The sequence below is a fragment of the Nuphar pumila genome, chromosome 17 (genome assembly GCF_984573655.1).
Source record: "Nuphar pumila chromosome 17, dmNupPumi1.hap1.1, whole genome shotgun sequence".
NCBI classification, from domain to species: domain Eukaryota; kingdom Viridiplantae; phylum Streptophyta; class Magnoliopsida; order Nymphaeales; family Nymphaeaceae; genus Nuphar; species Nuphar pumila.
Genome location: NC_143265.1, coordinates 27,971,665 through 27,991,536, shown reverse-complemented (window position 1 = coordinate 27,991,536; position 19,872 = coordinate 27,971,665). Strand labels below are relative to the sequence as shown.

The following is a 19,872-nucleotide window of genomic DNA, read 5'->3' as shown; positions in this document are numbered from 1 at the left end:
AACCAGTTTAGGGTTGAGAAACTTATTGGAATCAAATCCAAGGCCCAACTTGATTTGAGCTTGAAATATAGTAAAAGAGTTTGTTTTTTTTCGAAAGGCATTTTTTCCTTATACAATCATGTGTATCTACATACTTGTCTCGAAAGAAAAAGTCTTTGGATGGCATTCCTGCAAAAAAAAAACTTTGTTTGGGTCAATTTTGAAATTTTATTGGAAAAGCTCATGCTTTAAATGGCGTTTTCCTAAGGACCAACCTGAAGCCGTATCAAAATCTTTCTGAACATTTTGCCATTAACACTATAGTTATGAGATTCGGTGTGAATTTGCAATGACCAACTCCCGTATAATGGTTTTGATCGGGTTCATATAGTGATCCCTTTCCATTTGCCTTTTACGATTATCAGGTTAGACTTTACATGATATTGGCCTCTGACATGAAACCCAAGATGGGATCACTGTATTTTAGTTAAACAGCAGTTATGACCAACAATCAAACCAGATCCGGTTGAATCAGGAACTCCATCAAACATAGGGTGCGTTTGGATTCAGAAAGTTCAATGGAATTGGAATCATGTTCCACTAAATTCTTCTCTATGGCTGAAAAATAGCCAAAGGATTTAGCCAAATTGGATTCCAATTCATCAAATTCCCTCAATCCAACAGAAAAAGTGATGGCACAGACTATCCAATTAAGGTAGGCCGAATCTTCAGGGAAATCACCTTGGGATTAAAATAGGGCAGAAATAGGATAGCGGACAATAGAATCAAAACAAGACTAACGTTCACAAGCTGCCACATGTACAAAATCAGAAAATGCCTTTCAGAGTTTAGAAAAAGAAAACAAGATTGAGGGAAATTAGGAGAGAAACAGACATCTTCACATGTTGCAGCACCCAATCACAGCTTTGTTTTCTTTAAAAGTAGCAGGGAGTTGTGACGATCATTTTCAAATAAATTATTATTAATTTATTCCTTAGCTTTCAGAGGTGGGCCACCTAAGGCAGGGTGGTCGTGGGGTACCACCTGGGGTTTTCCTTTCTTCGGCGAGGGTTCATTGTCATCAAAAATTAATAATTTATTCTTAACTACAAGAACTATAAAGCAGATGGAAAGGAAGAAAAGAAAAAAAAATAGAAATGGCCGAGACGGAATTCATGTACAGGTTATTATTATTAGCTTTTCACATGATACAGAGGATCAAAACAGAAGTTTCAACTACTAGAAAATGCAAACTGGAAATAACATGATCACAATCTCCTCAAATTGCTTTTGCAAAACTGAAGTTCAAGAGAGTAGAACCAACATGCTGCTACGAGGAACAGCCAATCAAAACAAATTACACAACTCCCATCCAATCGACATATGAAATCACATAGATTAACCAAACGGTTATGTGATCAAGAGGTCTCTAGAAGTCGGTAAACTGTAATTTCCTGCTGCTTAAAGTACCTTCTATCTTCTTCATCCACAAGAACAAGGTTCAGATAGTATTTCACACTAAACTTGTTATTTATGTTCCGGTATGTGGGTGTCAGCTCGTATGGGCTCAAAAACAGCCTAATTGGAATGGATTCCCCTGTCAAGTATAGTTCATTTAACTTGAGAATAGCATAACCAGAAACATGCAAGGAGAAAATTGCTGAACCACAGAAACATGATTTAAACACTTAAAATCTCACAAAAGTCCAAGCAAATGATCGTCGGGAGTTGGAAGCCCAAAAAAGTGCATGATAAGATTAGCAATGGTGTTTATCCAATACACTGATGAATATTTCATGAGTTTGTTCTTGGTAAACAAATTTAAAAGTGCAAAGGTCAATCATTGAATCCCAAGAACATGAAACTATATAAATCACATGCTCATAATTATAAGTTGGGTCCATTTTGCTTAAGGATGCATTCCATTACAGGGAGAAGAAATTTGTTAGGCAGTTAAAATTTCTCCGTAAAGTTTCTTCTCATTCAATTTTGGATAGCCATGTATATTTCATTTCCTTTTATGATAAGCTGATGAGAATAATATTCCCTCTTTCCTACTTATACTTTCATTATATATGTGCCATCATCTCTTTCCAGAAAAAATAAAAGAATTTTTGGGGACAGATAGATTCATCATATGGTTCCAATATGATCTGAAATGGGAGAAAGAGTAGAATAATATCATACATTTTTGGGAATGGACAGAAGTATCAAGTTTTTCACTTTTAGTGGTACCGTAAGGGAGATATCCCCCAGCACTATGAAAAGCGATCCATTGACAAATGAAACAAAATAATGATTTTGACGATATCAAAAAGCTTCATTACTTGAGTTAAAGTGGATTCTAATGTTCTTGAAGGAAGGGTTTAGGAGATGTACATACAATTTCAGCAGTTCTGATACATTCTAAATATAATTTAAAAGACTAAAACCTTTTTCTCTGTAGAATTTTCAGATTCTCAAATTTCAGTCATTAATTTCAAGGGAAAAAGTTACAAGATTTGGGGCATTATGGGAGCACAAATTATTTTCTTCTACCTATTGTGTTTTATTTTACTTGTTTAGACTCAATTTAGCCAATTCCTGACTTGTATTTGGATAAAAAAAATCAGGTTTCCCTATGTACGCCTGTCTATGTCACATGGGTGCGGGTGCGGGGGTGCGGCACTTTCAAAAAACTTGGGTGCGGGGTTGCGGCAAAAATATAAAAAAGTATATATATATATAGATATATATAAAGTCCAAAAGTTGAACATAAATGACACTGGGTGCGTTGACTGCACCCAGGGTCAGGTTGTGCGGGTGCGGGTGCGGCACCTAGTTGGCGAGTCCCTGTGACATAGCCGCCTGTTTGTAAGAAAAATAGTTTTTCCATTTCAATCATGAGAACTTGGCTTTAGTCTTTCATCCCCAAAGAAAGTTGTCACAAACATCAAAACTCCCAGTAACATTGGTTACTTCAGGCAAAAGAAGTCCTCTAAAATGCCCAGCATACCACCGTCAACACTTGTGCCCCTGGGGCTGGCGCAGGATGGTTCTAGGACTATATAATCCAGTAAGATACAATGCATGTTTCAATAAATATTTTATACCTTTTTCATTTTTCTTCTTTATATGTTACTAGAGAATTCGCAAAAACAAACACATACACGTATTGTGTGTATGTATTTGTAGAGAGACCAAAACCGACAAAATGAAATATGCTAAACGGATTTTTGTTTTTTTTGTTATTCCAACCATATAGATGCCATCTACATGCTTGATTTCATATAGATCGGCTCTTGGATCGTTAGATTCCAGCACACGTATAGGTTTTTATATGGATTGAAAAGTCAACAGCCTGAAATCTTCGCAAATTTTACAGGCTTGAAGAATGTTTTTTTATTGGGAAAATATGATTCCAGTGTCGATTCCTAGCAAATTGACCAAGCCTAACACATCTACAAGGTCAGAATTGCAAAAACATGCTGGAAAATGCATTTCAATCCATTAGTATGTTTCATTTTGTAGGTTTTCATCACTCTATATACACACACTATATATATAGGGACCATATTTACTAGACATTTGTATGTACAAATGTCTCATCTTTTTTATGTTTTTGGTTGTTTTTAATGAAACTAACCCTTACAGATGTGATCTACATGCTTTACTTAGTGGGAATTGGCTCTTAGATCATCTGATTACAACAAGCAGGTTTTTGCAAGGCTTCAAAAATCAATTGTCTATAATGTGTGATACTTTTTTGGGTCATAAAATCATGCTTTCTAATAAAAAAAACATGATTAAGAAGCTGATCCCTACTATTTTGGACATACAGAATCCTTCTATGAGGTCCGATTGAATCAAAATAACTTGTGCCATAGAGATCCAGAGGCGTTTGTACCTACAAACATTTGTAATAAATATTACCCTTATCTATCTATCTGTGTGTGTGTGTGTGTGTGCATGGCATAGCTTCGCACTCTACAAAGGCTTTCAAATGGAGACATCTGAAGAAGGGGCTTGCAACTGAAATGATCAGGTTTGATAAATCAAGAACTTTGTCTATTGTCATGAATTCTATGATTGCAAACAAGCAACAATAGTAAACTTGTTTCAGTCAATCAATGACCAACTGGTGACACCAAAGAGCTTTTCCTATGGCTTTCACTCACATTCAGATCAGGTGCCAGCATGACCATTAAAACATCACAAGCAATACAACAACAACAACAACTACGCCTTCATCCCAAAACAATTGGGGTCGGCGATATGAACCAAAAAAGAAAATCATTCTGGGTCTTCCACATGAATCCTTGCTATTGTGACTGAACTAGCAAAAGAGTCACGGGAAATTATCATCTGGAGATGGGTGAATGCCATCAACATAGTAGACAACGGTGTCAATTTGGACTTTTTCTGGAAAAAAGGGTCGGGCCTCCTTGTAATGAAACAACAAACACAAGCCTCTAATAGGCCAAATACAAAGAGCCACTAAGGGCCAACACAAACTCTCAAAAAAGAGAAAGAGCAAAAGTAATGTAATATCGCGTATTTTGGGTACTTAGTAATTTTATAATTTTGACAAAAATTTGGACGAAAATTTGGCCAAGTCCGAGAGAAAAATCGTTTGAGGCTCAATTTTTAGACTATAGTCTTTGAGTCTGGGTTTGACTCAGGTCTCATCGACAAGGTCAAGGCGAGCCAAACGAAGCGTGAAAAAGAGTTTTAATTTTGACCTTTAAATTCAAGCAAAATTTGAACAAAATTCAAGTTATTTTCGGGCGAAATTCAGAATTTGGTATTCATATAATATATTGTTGGATGCGTCTCTAAATTCTGAGCGCGATGATATTTTACTTTTCTGAATTCGAGTCCCGGTTGACCCGAAAATCACATTTTTTCTAAAAATTGAGCAGTTTGTCGAAATGGATCCGGAGTTGGATCGGATTGGATCCAAGGCTTAGGATCCAAATTTTTATGGATTTGGGTTTTGTTTAGGTCCTACTTAAATCTGGATTGGATCTAGGTCTTGATCCATTTTCATTTTGGGTATGGGTTTGGATCTTGGATCCGGATACAAATCCAATCCCAATGTTTTTCCTGCTTTAAATTCAGTATAAAGCCTTAATTTGGGTTTTATTATAGTTAATAAACCTTTAGGGTTAATTTAGTTATTTTTGAAAGTTTTTAGATATTTTTAATTAATTAATAATTAATAAGTAATTATTAATTAAATAATATCAATTCCGAATTTTATTTTTAGGGCTGAGTAGGACTCTTTAAAAGAGTCCTTATTCCAGCTTAAGAGAGGTTAGAAAGAATTTTAAAAGGATTGAAAGTTTTTGTTTTGAAAAGTCAACATTTGATAATATTTCAAAAAATTAGGACACTAAGAGAGAAAAAGGGGGGGGGGGGGGCGTGTCACCCCCTCTCCCATTCATTACACAACAAAAAAAAAGAGAGAGAAAGAGAAGGAAAAAGAGAAGAAAGGGGAAAAGAGGAGAGATGAAGAGAGAGAGAGAAAAGGGAAGGAGAGAAAGAGAGGAGGAAAATCTTCTTCTCCAGCCATCTGAAAAGAAGTGTTTTCTCTAGTTACGGGTCATGGATCTGAAGATCCAGACCCGTGACACCCACTTCTTCATTAATGGCATTATGTAATATTGATTATTGTAAAAAGGGTATTCTAGTACCCTAATTTTGTTTGTAATCTCATGTTAACATAAAGGAATACACAGCAGCCGACCTATGTACAGCAGGGTATCGGTTTTCTCCAAACCTCTCTCTCCCTTTCTCTATCTCTCTCTGTTTTGCAGCTCTCCAACGTGGAACGAACTGCAGGTTACAAAACTAACATGGTATCAAAGCCACGCTTCAGCTGAAACTGGGATCGATTCAAAAAGGCACGTCTGAAGATCCTTTTCTCCTCTATTTCCTCTTCCAAAGTCTGAAAATCAAAAAAAAAAAAAAAGGTACGGCTGTTCTTGTTTTCCTTTCTTTGGATTCACGACTGACCTAGTCAGTTTCATTCTTTTCCTCCTACATCTGTTTCTCGCCCCTTTCTGGAATCACGACTGACCCAGTCAGTTTTTTTTTGGTTCACGACTGACCCAGATAACTCAGATTTTTTTTCTGGTTTCTGGGACTCACGACTGACCCAACTAATTCTGTTTTTCTTTGGATTCACGTCTTATTCATCTCCTTCTTTTCTCAACTTTTCTCCCTACAGTTTCCTTTTCTCCTACTTTGGTGGTGGCTGAACCTTGGTTTCACCACTGTTTATTTTTGTCTCTTGAGTGACTCAGCCCAGATTCTCTCATTCAGCCATTAACAAGCCGATACATTAGGAATACATATTCACATTGTTTTTTTTTTGGATTTTCATATCCGATATTCCATTTCATATACAAATCAGAAATCTGATTGACATTTAATTTCTGTTTCATATCAGCAATCTGAATTAGTTCCTGCAAAACAAAAAAAATTACAGAACTGCAGGTATAAGCAGATTGTGCTGAATACATTCTTCATTCTGTGAAACATGAATTCTCTTCCTAGCCAGTCAGTTCTTTCTTCAAGTTTCCTCAGCCAACTTGTGTTTGAGAAATTAAATAATGGTAACTTCTTGACTTGGAAGAGGCAAATCATACCTTTCATTAGGAGTCAGGATCTTTCTGGACATCTGAATGGATCTATTCCAGTTCCTCCTGAGTTCATATCACAAGAAGAAAGGGACAGCAAAGGGGAATCTACTACCGTATATGTCAGAAATCCTGAATTTGTGACTTGGATGAAAAGAGACCAAGCGCTTGTTGCTTATATTACATCAACACTCTCACAAGAGGTTCTTGTAGCCATTCCAGATGACTGCACTGCCATGCAACTTTGGAACAGACTTGTTCAGACATACTCACAGGTTTCTCAGGCCAGGATTATGTTTCTTAAAAGAGAATTTCAAATGTTAAGAAAGGAGTACATGACCATCATGGAATATTTGAACAAAATGAAGGTCATCACAGATCAGTTAGCAGTTGTTGGAAGTACAGTTTCTGATAAAGATTTGGTACAACAAACCCTCAGTGGATTGGGACACGACTATCATATGATTGTCACTTCTCTGTTATGTTTACCTGAGCTGCCCAATTTTGAAGATCTGCGTGCAAAATTGTTACAATATGAGATGAATCTAAAGGGATTTTCTGAAGAATCATCTATGCATGTTGGGGCACAAGAAGTTCTTGTTACAGGGGTTACTTATGCACGAGGACGAGGAAACTATGATATCAAGGGAAAAGGAGCACAAGGTAGAAGTGGTCATGGAGGTCGTGGATTATTGCCTACACCCAACTCATATACCAACCCACAAAGACAGAGGCCAATTCCTACTTGCTTTCTGTGTAATAAAAGGGGGCATATCAAGGCTAACTGCTGGTTCAATCCCCTAAATAAAGGAAAATCAACACAAACTGAAACAAAAAGAGGCACAGACAATACAAGGACCAACGGAGAAGTAAAAGAGTTGTTATTGTCAGCCTTAGCAGAATTGAATCTGAAACAAAATGAGCAAGGCACTTGGTACGTGGATTCTGGCGCAGCGACTCATGTTACTGGTGATGCAGGTAAGCTCCTAAAACTTGTTCCTTACATTGGTAGAAGTAGTATAGTTACTGGAGATGGATCACACCACTCTGTCTCGCATATTGGAAACTCCATCATACCCTTGCCCGAATCTTCCATCAATCTTTCAAATGTTCTTTATGCCCCTAATATCAAAAAAAACATTGTTTCAGTTTCTAAACTTGTTGATGATATCAAAGCCTCAGTTGAATTTACTCCCTCTTCTGTTCTTGTTAAGGATCTCTGCACGAAGGAGACGTTCGCTAGAGGAAAACGGCAAGGCAATATGTATGTTTTTCAAGAAGATCCTTCAACATATATTCGCTCTGCAGACCCAAACTTGAAGCTCCAACCATCATTGTCTTCTGAAAATCCTACCTGCGTTTTTAGTGTCTCTGAAATCAATAAGCCAAACCTTTGGCATGGTCGTCTAGGTCACTACAGTAATAATTTCATTGAGAAGCTTGTTTCAAGTAACCTCATTCCCAAGTCAAGTTTAGGAATAAATGTAAATGACAACAAATGTTCTAGTTGTCTCTTATGTAAGAGTCATGTTTTACCATTTCATTCTATCAATAAAAGAGCTTCAAGACCTTTTGAGACTATTTGTTCTGATGTTTGGGGGCCTGCTCCAGTTGCTTCTATGTCTGGAACTAGATACTATCTTTTATTTGTTGACAGTTATTCTCGCTATTCCTGGATATTTTTCATGAAACATAAATCTGAGACTTTCAAGTTGTTCCGTAACTTCCATTCCTTTGTCAGAAACCAATTTTCTGAAAACATCCTAAGTTTCCAATGTGACGGAGGAGGTGAATTCTCTTCCATTGACTTTACTAACTTTCTTCAAAGTAATGGGATAAGGAAAAAGGTGTCTTGCCCGCACACACCTCAGCAGAATGGGATTGCTGAAAGAAAGCATCGCCATATTGTTGAGAGTGCGATGAGCATGATGCACGATAGTAATCTTCCGATTACTTTATGGACAGAGGCTTTTCATTCTGCAGTTCATGTGATAAATCGATTGCCCATGACTATTTTGGAAAACAAGTCTCCTTACTTGTCTCTTTTTGGTATTCACCCCAACTACTATGATTTGCATGCGTTTGGCTGTTTATGCTATGTTCATGTTGACAGTTCAAAGAGACATAAGTTCCAGGACAAGGCTTTGAAGTGCAGGTTTGTGGGTTATGCCGATGACTATAAAGGGTACAGGTGCTATGATCCGGTGAGCAAGCACATCAAAATATCAAGAAATGTTATCTTCGATGAATTGAATTTTGATTGTCAATGTACTAGTTCTTCAGAATCAAAACATGAAGTTCAGGCTTACCATCCTTGGTTGAACTATGAACTTCTCACAGGAGCTAGTGATGCTTACTCAAATTGCACTCAAAAGGATAAGATACCTGTGTCTACTGATGGGATGATTGATCATGAAAATACAGACTCAACTTTGAATCCAAGAAGATATAGAGGCTTTGTTTATACTCGACGAGAAAGAGAGTCACCCACCATAATTGATTCAGACATTGACACATCCTCAACATCCAACATTGTTGATACTAGAAGATCCACACGTCCTCGCCATCCAATTGAAAGATGGGTCAGTTATGAAAATTTCTCATTAGATTTTCAACTCTTTCTAACAGCCTTGAATAAAGAAGATGAACCCACAACGTTCTCTCAAGCATCAAATTTCAGAAGATGGATTGAAGCTATGGATGAGGAGATGGAAGCTCTACATGAATGTGGTACGTGGGATGTCGTATCAAGACCACCTGACAAAAATGTTGTTGGTTCGAAATGGGTGTACAAAATAAAGTATAAACCAGATGAGACTATAGAGCGATACAAGGCGAGACTTGTAGCCAAAGGTTTTACACAGGAGCAAGGACAGGACTATGATGAAACCTTTAGTCCAGTGGTGAGGATTGGGACAATCCGAGTCATACTTTCTTTAGCTATTAAACACCAATGGACCATTAGCCAACTTGATGTGAAGAATGCCTTTCTTCATGGAGATTTGAGAGAAGAAGTTTACATGGAACAACCCACTGGTTACGCAGAAGGTAATCCTACAAAATATGTCTGCAGACTAAAAAGGGCGATATATGGATTGAAGCAGGCATCTCGATCTTGGTTTGACAGCTTTTCTCTTGAAATACAAAAATATGGTTTTAAGAAATCTCTTCTTGACCACTCCTTATTTATATTTAAGAACCAAGACACAATTACTTTGTTGTTGATATATGTGAATGATATCATCATTACTGGCAGTTCCAATGACCACATTGAAGAAGTCAAACATCTCTTGAATCAGAGGTTCAAAATGAAGGACCTTGGCAAACTACGGTACTTTCTTGGAGTTGAAGTCGACAGTTCCTCTGAAGAAATGACTCTCACTCAACATAAGTATACTATTGATGTTCTCAATAAAGCGGGTATGAAAGACTGCAAGCCCTTAAGCACTCCTAGCGTTCTTCATCAAAGGCTTAGCTCTCAAGATGGAGATCCATTTGATAATCCCACACAGTACCGTAGCATAGTGGGTATGTTACAATACCTCACTTTTACTCGCCCTGATATAGTCTACTCGGTGAATCAAGTTTCTCAGTTTATGCATGCCCCATGTGAAGGGCATATGGAAGCAGTTAAACGGATACTACGATATCTGAAGGGAACGGTTGGGGATGGTCCCATATATAAACGAAAGACAAATGGGCAAAGTGCACATGAGATCACTATTTATTCTGATGCGGACTGAGCGGGAGATCCAGATGAACGCAGATCAGTATCCGGCTATTGTGTATTTGTTGGGATGAATTTGGTTTCTTGGAGTAGTAAGAAACAAAAGGCTGTTGCCAGATCCAGTACAAAGGCTGAATACAGATCAATGGCAGCCGCCACTGCTGAGGCTACTTGGGTTAGACATCTACTGACAGACGTAGGAGAATCAATATCTTGTTCACTTCTTTTGTGTGACAACCAGAGTGCCATTAGTATGTCTTTTAATCCAATTCATCACAGTCGTGCCAAGCATATTGAAATAGACCAGCATTTTGTGAGACAAAAGGTAGAAGAGAAAGAGATTGAGCCTGAATTTGTTCGAACTACAGATCAAGTGGCGGATATATTTACAAAAGGATTGACTAAAGACAGATTTTGGACGTTAAAAGGCAAGTTGTTCATGATTCAAGATCATGCACAACTTGAGAGAGGGTGAAAAGAAGTGTTTTCTCTGGTTACGGGTCATGGATCTGAAGATCCATACCTGTGACACCCACTTCTTCATTAATGGCATTATGTAATATTGATTATTGTAAAAAGGGTATTCTAGTACCCTAATTTTGTTTGTAATCTCATGTTAACATACAGGAATACACAACAGCCGACCTATGTACAGCAGGGTATCGGTTTTCTCCAAACCTCTCTCTCCCTTTCTCTATCTCTCTCTGTTTTGCAGCTCTCCAACGTGGAACGAACTGCAGGTTACAAAACTAACACCATCAACCCTTTCTACTATTGTTTTCTTCGATTCTCTCTGGTTCAAGCACAAGGTACGGGTGTCTCTTTTGATTTAAATAAGAAAAAGAACATGGATTCGATTTTCATGCGGTATTTTAGGGTAAAATCATGTGGATGAGTAAATCCAAACATTTACTCTACGATCCATGGATGAAATCCATATGTTTTCATTTTTTTGGAATGTTATTGTGGAATAACACAGGTGTGGATGTATTTTATATTAAAACAGAATTTTTAATCCATGAAAAAATATAGTTGTTTATGTATGTGCATGCTAGTATTGCCGATTTTTATGAAAACCCATGTTATAGACTGTTAGTGCATTGAAATCTGAACATAACCACTCAAAAACGTGGCTGTGTATTTGCTTATGTATTTATTTCATAACCAGGTTGTGTATCTTATGAAATTTGAGTATTTCGACCTATGCATGTGTTCTTTATGCAAAAAAATCATGTATATGCATACTGAAACTTGTTTTTAATGTATTAAGCATGCCCGATATCCTGGAATTTATCTTAGTATTTCTGTAGGCATGCTGTCATAAAGGTATATATGTATACACATATATAAAAAAAAAATTTAGCTTTTGCTGTGTTGGGCCTCAGCCGACCACAGTCGGCTGAGCCAAGTGCTGGCAGCCCCGGCCGACTGGGTCGGCTGGGCTGGGGTTTCGACCCGGCCAGCTGGGTGATGGCCATGTCAAAAAAAAAATGGGGGGAAATTTTTATTTTATGGGCCCACCCGACCCCGGTCGGCTGAGCCATGGGGCAGTCAGCCCCAGCCGACTGGGTTGACTAGGCTGAGTACCTGACACAGCTGACTGGGTCGGCTGGGTGGGTCTGGCTGCGTGCTAGACCCAGCCGACTAGGTCGGCTGGGTCACGTCTTCCAAAAAAAAGAATAAATACATAAAACAAAAGGGTTTTATTTAGGTGTGGGGTATTTTAAATATTTCTTTTAGTCAGGGAAGTGTGAGTTCTGAGTATGTGTTGAGGACACATACAGGTTTTAAAATATGACTATATGTTCAGTGTACAGGTAAATAAACATTTAATTTGCATGTGTGAGGTTCAGAACTTCCTTTAATTTTCCAGATTTCTTTACTTACTTCATATTCAGCCATATGCGTGCAAGAGCCAGATGTATTTCACTTGTTGCGTTTGATCCATTAAGATGAAATCAAAGTAATAGCGGTAAAGTTTGTGATATAAACATGTAAGTTAAAGCATGCATTGACATGAATACGTGTATGCAAATGAAAGGATGCACCTGACATAATTATGCATAGGAATTAAGTGAGCACATGCTTATGAATGTTTCTACTCCATACGCATGATGATGGTTTGCATGTATGAATGTGCATTTGAAACATGTGATTTGCGTTATATAACATATTGCTATGGCTTTTTCATATGGTGCATCGATGATCCACGTGAATCATCGCAGGTCTGGAGAGCCTCGAGTATTGGTTCGCTCTTTTTTTATTTACTTTTAAAAGTATCACAAAAATCACATTTATTTTTATTGCCTTGTATGGCACTGTTCTATGTATTTTTCATGGGCGAGAGTCTCGTGATAACTCTCGCAGGGGTAGATGCGAGTTTTTGTTTTTGCATGCTGAATTGCAGAACTTAATAATTGACTTTTAAATAAAAAGATAATGAAGAAGAACAGTATAATATACGATCTGAGATCTCTCATCGAAAGAATGGGCATCTTAGAGATTCGGTTTTAAGGGACCACGAGGATACAAAAAACTATGTGTGCTTTACTTATTACCCCTGAACCCGATATTGAAGTTCTTTCTCTTGTCCACGGTTTTACAAAGAGTTTATCACTTTACCTGGGGGTGGTGTGTTCGACACAGCTGTAGTTTTGGTCTACCAAAAAAGTGGCACTATTAGATGTGGAGGTCCTTATTGTCCCGACATTAAATGTGGAGGTCTAATGTTCCGAAGGTGATTCGGTCGAGGGTTAAGTTTGAAACTCAGTAATAAAATACAACTTGTGTACTAAGTTACCCTAAGAACCCTACTTAACCTCAAAAAATTATACTTGTTTGGTGTATCCGCGGGCAACGGTAATTAAAAAGAGGAACTTAAACTGTATGTATTTAATAGCGCATGCATATAGAAAAAAAAACTTTAAGGAAATATAATAAAGTGTTCATGAATTACGCACATAAATCATGCATATTCCTGCTATGCATTAGATCACGCATTTTTACTTGTTCCCTTGATTGTTACATGTTGGTAAATGCATAATATTGTTCCCTAAAATATGTTAAATTATTGTATTGCTTAAATTGTTATCATTGTTATTTATTAAATGTCCCTTCATGCTTAATAATTAACTTTAATGAATGAATGCTTAATTGAATTATGTATTTGTCATAATTGCATTTCTCTAAATTATTGCATGAATCTTATCTGTATTCTTTATGCTTATTTGTTTCAATAAAGGGATTCATACGCAGGATTCTGACACCCTACTTTTTGTGTTTTTCGCAGCCTCAGATGCCTAGTGGGGTGACTTGCTTTTGAGAAGAGTCACGAAAGAACTACACGACTACATGACAGATTCTTTGAACGGCGTGACTCTTTCCTTTTGTCTTTCTTTTGCTTTCTTTACTTTTAATTAATTATGTCTCAGACTTTTTACATTTAAATAAATGAAGTTTGGTTTGATTAGGGTTTGGTATGAAAGATGAGTATAAGATCCTTTGTGGTGATGGTTGTGTTTAACTGTAAAGGCCCGGGTCTCTGGGATTGTTTTCGCACTTGTTTAAAAAAAAAAATTCACTTTTTAAGGGTTATGAGTTGGGGTAGTTACAAGTAAAATAATAAAAGATTTATTGCAATATGCTTTCCAACAAGCATTGATAATACAAGAGAGGGAGTGCCTTTATATAAGCACTCTATGCATAGGGGTTGGCCCAACTAGCCAACGGCTATATTTCTAACAGTTGGGGCTTGTCCAACAGCTAGTTGGACCAACTCCCAATCAGTTGTCAGCTGTCAGAATTAAAAAAAAAAAACTAAATAGAAAGTTTGTCAGTCCCTAGTCGACTGACTGCTGTTACAACATGAAATGACAACAATGCCCTTGATGGGTATTTCAGTTTACATACATACTGAATATATATATAGTCACTAGAATATGAGAACTGAAAATATGAGCATTTCTAACACTTTTTTTGCAAATCCAACCATGTGGATGTGCTTGGCATGGTGAATTTGCTAGGAATCAACCATTGGATCATGTATTTTCGATGAAAAAATGTGATTTTTGAATGATTGAATATTTATGAAGATTATGAGCAATTGATTTTAAAGCCTTAAAAAAATCTCATTTATGCATCAAAATTAAATGATTCAAGAGTGGGTTCTTATAAAACCAAGCATGTAGATCACATCCATGTGGTTAGATTCAAGAGAAAAGAACAAAAAATACATTAAAATCATGGTTCACACATTATTTATTATATACAAAATACAAATGAATACAAATGGCATATACACAATACATTTTAACACCCCCCTCAAACTTACACACATCGAAAGTTCGTCAAGAAAAAAATAAAATCACGGTGATGGAAGCGTCTTTGTGAAGAAGTTTGCTAGTTGATACTCGAAAGTAACATAAGGTAAGGTGATGATCTACCTCAAAAAATCTTCACGAACATAATGGGAATCCATTTCTATATGTTTGTTTCTTTCATGAAATGTATGGTTGCCAACTATGCATATTGCACTCTTGTTATCTAAGACACAGTCTAGAGGGTGTAAGATAAATACCCATGTCTTCAATCTTGGCAACCAAACTATCTTTGATGTTGTAGTAGTCATTGCACGGTACTCGACCTCAGTGGATGATAATGATATTTTTTATTTGTTTGTACTTCCACAACACCATAGAATCACTGATCATGCATACATTTTGCATTTTATTCATCCATATTTATGCATGATCCATGATAAAATCGCATTAAAAACCCATCTTTATCGTTGTTTTCGAGAATTTGCTTCGAGATAGAAATTACAAGAAAAATCGCATTTTCATTGCTTGCCCTGCATTTTTTTGGTGTTTTTATTAATTTAGAATTTTTCTAATTTGTAGTCTAATTAGATTAGGAGTGTTTTACTAACTTTTAATTAGTTTAGGAAAAAACCCTTTTGAAAAACACATTTTTGAGGAAGACCTATTTTGAAAATTTTGAAAATTTTGAAAATATTTCAGACTTTCATAGAAAATGTATTTTAACCTAATTTTTGTTTATAAATAGAATTTTTTCAGCCATAGAGGTTGTTTTTGCTCTTGTTTGATCCTGCGCCCCTCTCTCTCTCTTCTTTGCCTCCCCTTCTTCCTTTCTTCCCCATTTTCAATCGATCGATTGCCTACCTTCTTCCTTTCTTGCTTCTTATGCTTTTCACTCCTTCTAAACCCCGTCATCGTTGGTTCCTCACATCCCCTCTGTCGGAGAAAGAGTTGAAGTCTGTTTGGGTGCAACAAGGTAAAAACCATCTTCTTCTCCCTTGTTTCACCATAGTTTTAGGTTTTGCATCGCATAAAGCATAGCATTGCATGTAGTTTTGTTAGATCATTGCATCATCGGCATATTTAATCTAGTTTAGTTCATATTTTGTATCTAAAAAATAAAAAGACAAAAATATATTTCGTTTTGATATAGGTTAGCCGTTTTCTTGATTTAAGCATTGAAAAATCTTGATTTAGGTAAATCGTTAGTTTTAATATAGGTTTTATATTTTGTTTTCTTGATTTTTGATTAGTTTTAGACAAAGTTACCAAAAGTGCCTAGGTAAAAGGGGAAGCGCGCTTCGGAAGCGCGAAACGTCGTGCTTCTGAAGCGTGAGGGGAAGCGTCCCCCTTTTTTGGGAAGCGTGCTTCCCATTTATGGGAATCGCGCTTCCCCCACACTTCCCCATTTTTTCTATTTTTTCGCTTCAGGTTCGCTTCCTAGGTCGCTTCCGAGACGGTTCGGAATTTTCTTCTAAGTAGTCCCACGCTTCCCCGCTTCCTAAATTTTTGAAAGTGCCTCGCTTCCCGCTCTCGCTTCCTCGACTGGTAACTCTGGTTTTAGATTAGTGTAGGATTAGATTTAGTTTAGGAAAGTCCGTAGCACATTTTTATTTGTTATTGTTTTTAGATCAAGTAATTAGAAATTGTTTTTCATTAGCCGATTAGTTTGCTTTGTTCAGATTTTTTTATTGGTCTTGCATAGTTAGTTTTGTTAAAATAGCAACAGATTTGTGTTCCTTTAGTTTATTAATTAGATAACATTAGCTCTAGATTTTTGTCAAGTTAGTTTATTTTGAATGATCGTACATCATATAGTACGTGATAATTTAGTTTAGATTATCAATAGTTTGTTAGCAAGTTAGTTGCTTGATTAGTTAGCTTAGATAGTTAGATGTATATCAACGTCAGATGTAGTGTTTAGGTAATTTACGCCACTTTGGGTCAGTTTTTATTTACAGCCTATAGTTGGATTAGCTTAGTCACATAGAATGGATAGCCGAGTTCTTTCTTTGTTTAACTAACGTTTTCTTGATAATAAGATTAGATTATTTAATATAGTTTGATTTGCGGTAATGGTTTAGTTTAGAGTTTTGTCCAGCAGTTTGTTAAATTAGTTATTTTTTCATTGCTAATTAATCTAGTTGTGGTAGATAAAATAGATTAGTAAATCACGTTTTGAACTTTTGTTTTTTTTTATGAGATAACATTAGTGAGTTAAAACATAGTAGCCGATTAGTTTTTTTTGTTTTGTTATTTTGAAGTTAGTAGTTCGTGGTAGCTTTTGTCATTTAGTGATGTTAAATTAGCAAGTCAGATTAGTGTAATTCCCTTCTTGAATTTTCCGGTTACTTATTTTCTTTTGTTTTTAGTTTTGTAGTGTAGTTAATTGATTATTTAGTCTTCTCAATTAGTTAGTTAAATTGATTATTAGTTTGTTACATCAATTGAATCCTAGTTAGTTAGGTTGTTTAAATATTTTGTCTTTTAGTGTTAGTAGTAGTTCATAATTAGTTGTTATTAATTTGTTTGTTTTTAGTTAGTTTGAATCTGGTTTTTGCTGATTTCTTTTGTCATTTAGCCATTAAAATTTTGTTTTGTTTCATTCGTACTGTTGTGTTTTGTTTTTGTGTTTTACAGGGAAGCGTTTGGACGTGCGGTGAGCCCCTTTTAGTACCCCCGAAGTGCCCTCTGAGGTTCCTTCAGGAACTTAGAAGTGCCATCGAAAAGGCCTTCAGAGAGCCCTTAATCAAACCATGCAAAAGTGCTCGACCTAGAAGAAGATCAAGGAGACAAAAAACTCAAGCACTGAAGACTTTTTCCTTTATTTCTAGATTAAGCTGTTATTTTATTTAATTCAATTCAATTTGAAGTTTGTAATAAGGCACTTATTATTTATTTATTTATTTTTTATTTAAGCCCTCTGTAGGGGCAGCACTCTTAGATAAATTAATTAATTAATTTTTATTTTTGACAATAAAGTGTAATTTAGATTGTGTGCTTGAATACAAAGTATTTCCCGTTCCCTGAGATCAACCCGAACTCCACCAGTCGTGCGAGCAGGTTTTTATTATTTGATGCACGGTTTGCACAAACGTTTTTATTGAAAATATATTTTAAAAATACTCTATTGAAAAAGTTGCATCAATCACCTACATAAACAAAAAAACCAACAGTTGAGCGTCGATCAGTTGGATCTCCTCACCAATCTAAGTCAGAATAAACAATCAATTCAAGAGAGAAAGATGAGGATAACAAAAGACCTCTAGAGGTAGAGGTTTGTAAATATCTAACAATTCTCATAACACTCATATGAAGTGTGGTGGGAGAATCTTGAAATTGGCTAAAAGTATGAACTGCATATACAATATCAGGCCTAATAATAGTTAAATAAGTCAAGGTGTCAATCATTTGGCGATATGGAGTAGGATCATTCAGAAGTGTCCCATCATCAATCTTCATCTTAGCATTAATAACTTCAGGTGTGTCCACCATCTTTTCATCAGTAATGCCTGACATGTCAATAATATCATTAGCAAACTTGGTTCGAGAAAGCAAGTATCCTCTACGATAGTAAGCAACCTCAATTCCAAGAAAAAATATGAGAAATCCAAGTTCACACATTTCAAAATACTTTTTGAGGATACATTTAATATCTTTTACTCCCTTTTTGTCTTCACTTTCAATAATCATATCATCAACATAAATGAGAAGTATAATAATCTCTGCATCAGATTTCTTAATAAACATAGTAGTATCAATATAACACGACTTAAAACTAAGCTTTAGCATAACAGAACTAACACGATCATACCAGGCTTTAGGTGTCTATTTCAAACCATAAAGAGTTTTTCTCAATCGAAGTACCTTACCAGAGAGGACTTCATATCCAAGAGGTAAATCCATATAAATCTCTTTTTTTAAATCTCCATTTAAAAATGCATTTTTAACATCCATTTGGTATATAGGTCAACATTCAATAGCAACAACAATAAGGGTCCTAACTAAAGTCATCCTATCTACTGATGCAAATGTCTCATCATAGTTTATTCTGTATTCTTGTGCATACTCTTTAGCAACTATAACCAAACCTTGCTTCTTTCTAGGGTGTCATCACTCTTAGTTTCAACTTTATACACCTATCTACAACCTATAGTTTTCTTACCTTTAAGAAAATAAAAAACTTTGCAAGTCATGGATTTTTCGAGTGCTCTTAATTCTTCGTTCATAGCTTTTACCCATTCAGAATATTCTTTTGTTTATTTATATGTAAAAGGTTCAAAATAAGCCAAAATCCTATCTAGACAAGCCTTATATTGAGGTGAGAAGGATTCATATGAAACAAATCTATAGGGGGTCTAGAAGTCCTATTTGATCTCCGGACGACTTCAATTTGTTGGTTTTCTAAGGTAGAGTACCTTTCTAAGGCATTTGGTTGACTATCATTGGCACGTCTTCTATATTGAATTATACTAGGTCCTCCAGTTTCAATGTTTTCACCATCTTGATTTGATTGAGGCTCTTTTTCTATCATTCTCATACGAAAAATCACCTTTACATTGAGGCAATATTAAAGCATAAAAGAATACTCATAGTCTTTATCAAGCACACTTTAAAAAAAACTTTCATTTTTCATAAAGAGAACATTCTTGGATATATATAGTTTGTTATTTTTTAAATCAAAACTTCTAAACCCTTTCTGAGTTTCTCTGTATCCAAAGAAAGCACACATTATGGTTTTGGAGAGAGAATTTAGCATTTTTATCAATAAGAACAAAACACTTGCATCCAAAAGGTCTTAATCTAAGATAATCGGGAGGAACTTTGAAAAGTTTCTCGTAAGGAGAGATGTTTTAAAGCTTAGACACTTGATGAGGTATACGGCTGTTAAACACGCTTCAGCCCAAAAAAGTTTTGGAACATCTTTTGCAATTAAAAGATTTTTAGTAGTTGCAATTATGCACCTATGTTTTCAGTCAGCTAATTTATTTTGTTGAGGGGTATAGGCACATGATCTTTGATGAATAATTCTATTATTTTCAAAATAAGTTTTGAAATCATTTGACATAAATTTTCCTCCAGAGTCTGAGCGAAAGATAGAAATTTTGGCCAGAAATTGATTTTTGATTGCATTATGATATTTTTTAAAGTTCTCAAAAACCTCATTTTTGTGCCTAAGAAAGTACATCCATGAGTATTTTTATAGCCGTCAACAAATATAATATAA

General features: G+C 35.9%; 1 protein-coding gene across 7 annotated transcripts in view; it reads right to left on the bottom strand.

Moving 5' to 3' along the window:
- Nucleotides 1-1,142: 1,142 nt before the first annotated feature.
- Nucleotides 1,143-19,872, bottom strand: part of LOC149811826 (vacuolar protein sorting-associated protein 26A) — a 142,803-nt gene continuing 124,073 nt past the window's right edge. For all 7 annotated transcript variants that reach the window (XM_089993944.1, XM_089993940.1, XM_089993943.1 and 4 more), the window contains one exon: nucleotides 1,143-1,576. In XM_089993944.1, the coding sequence (XP_089850070.1) occupies nucleotides 1,398-1,576 (179 nt within the window). In that variant the 3' untranslated portion in view covers nucleotides 1,143-1,397. The remainder of the gene's footprint in view (nucleotides 1,577-19,872) is intronic.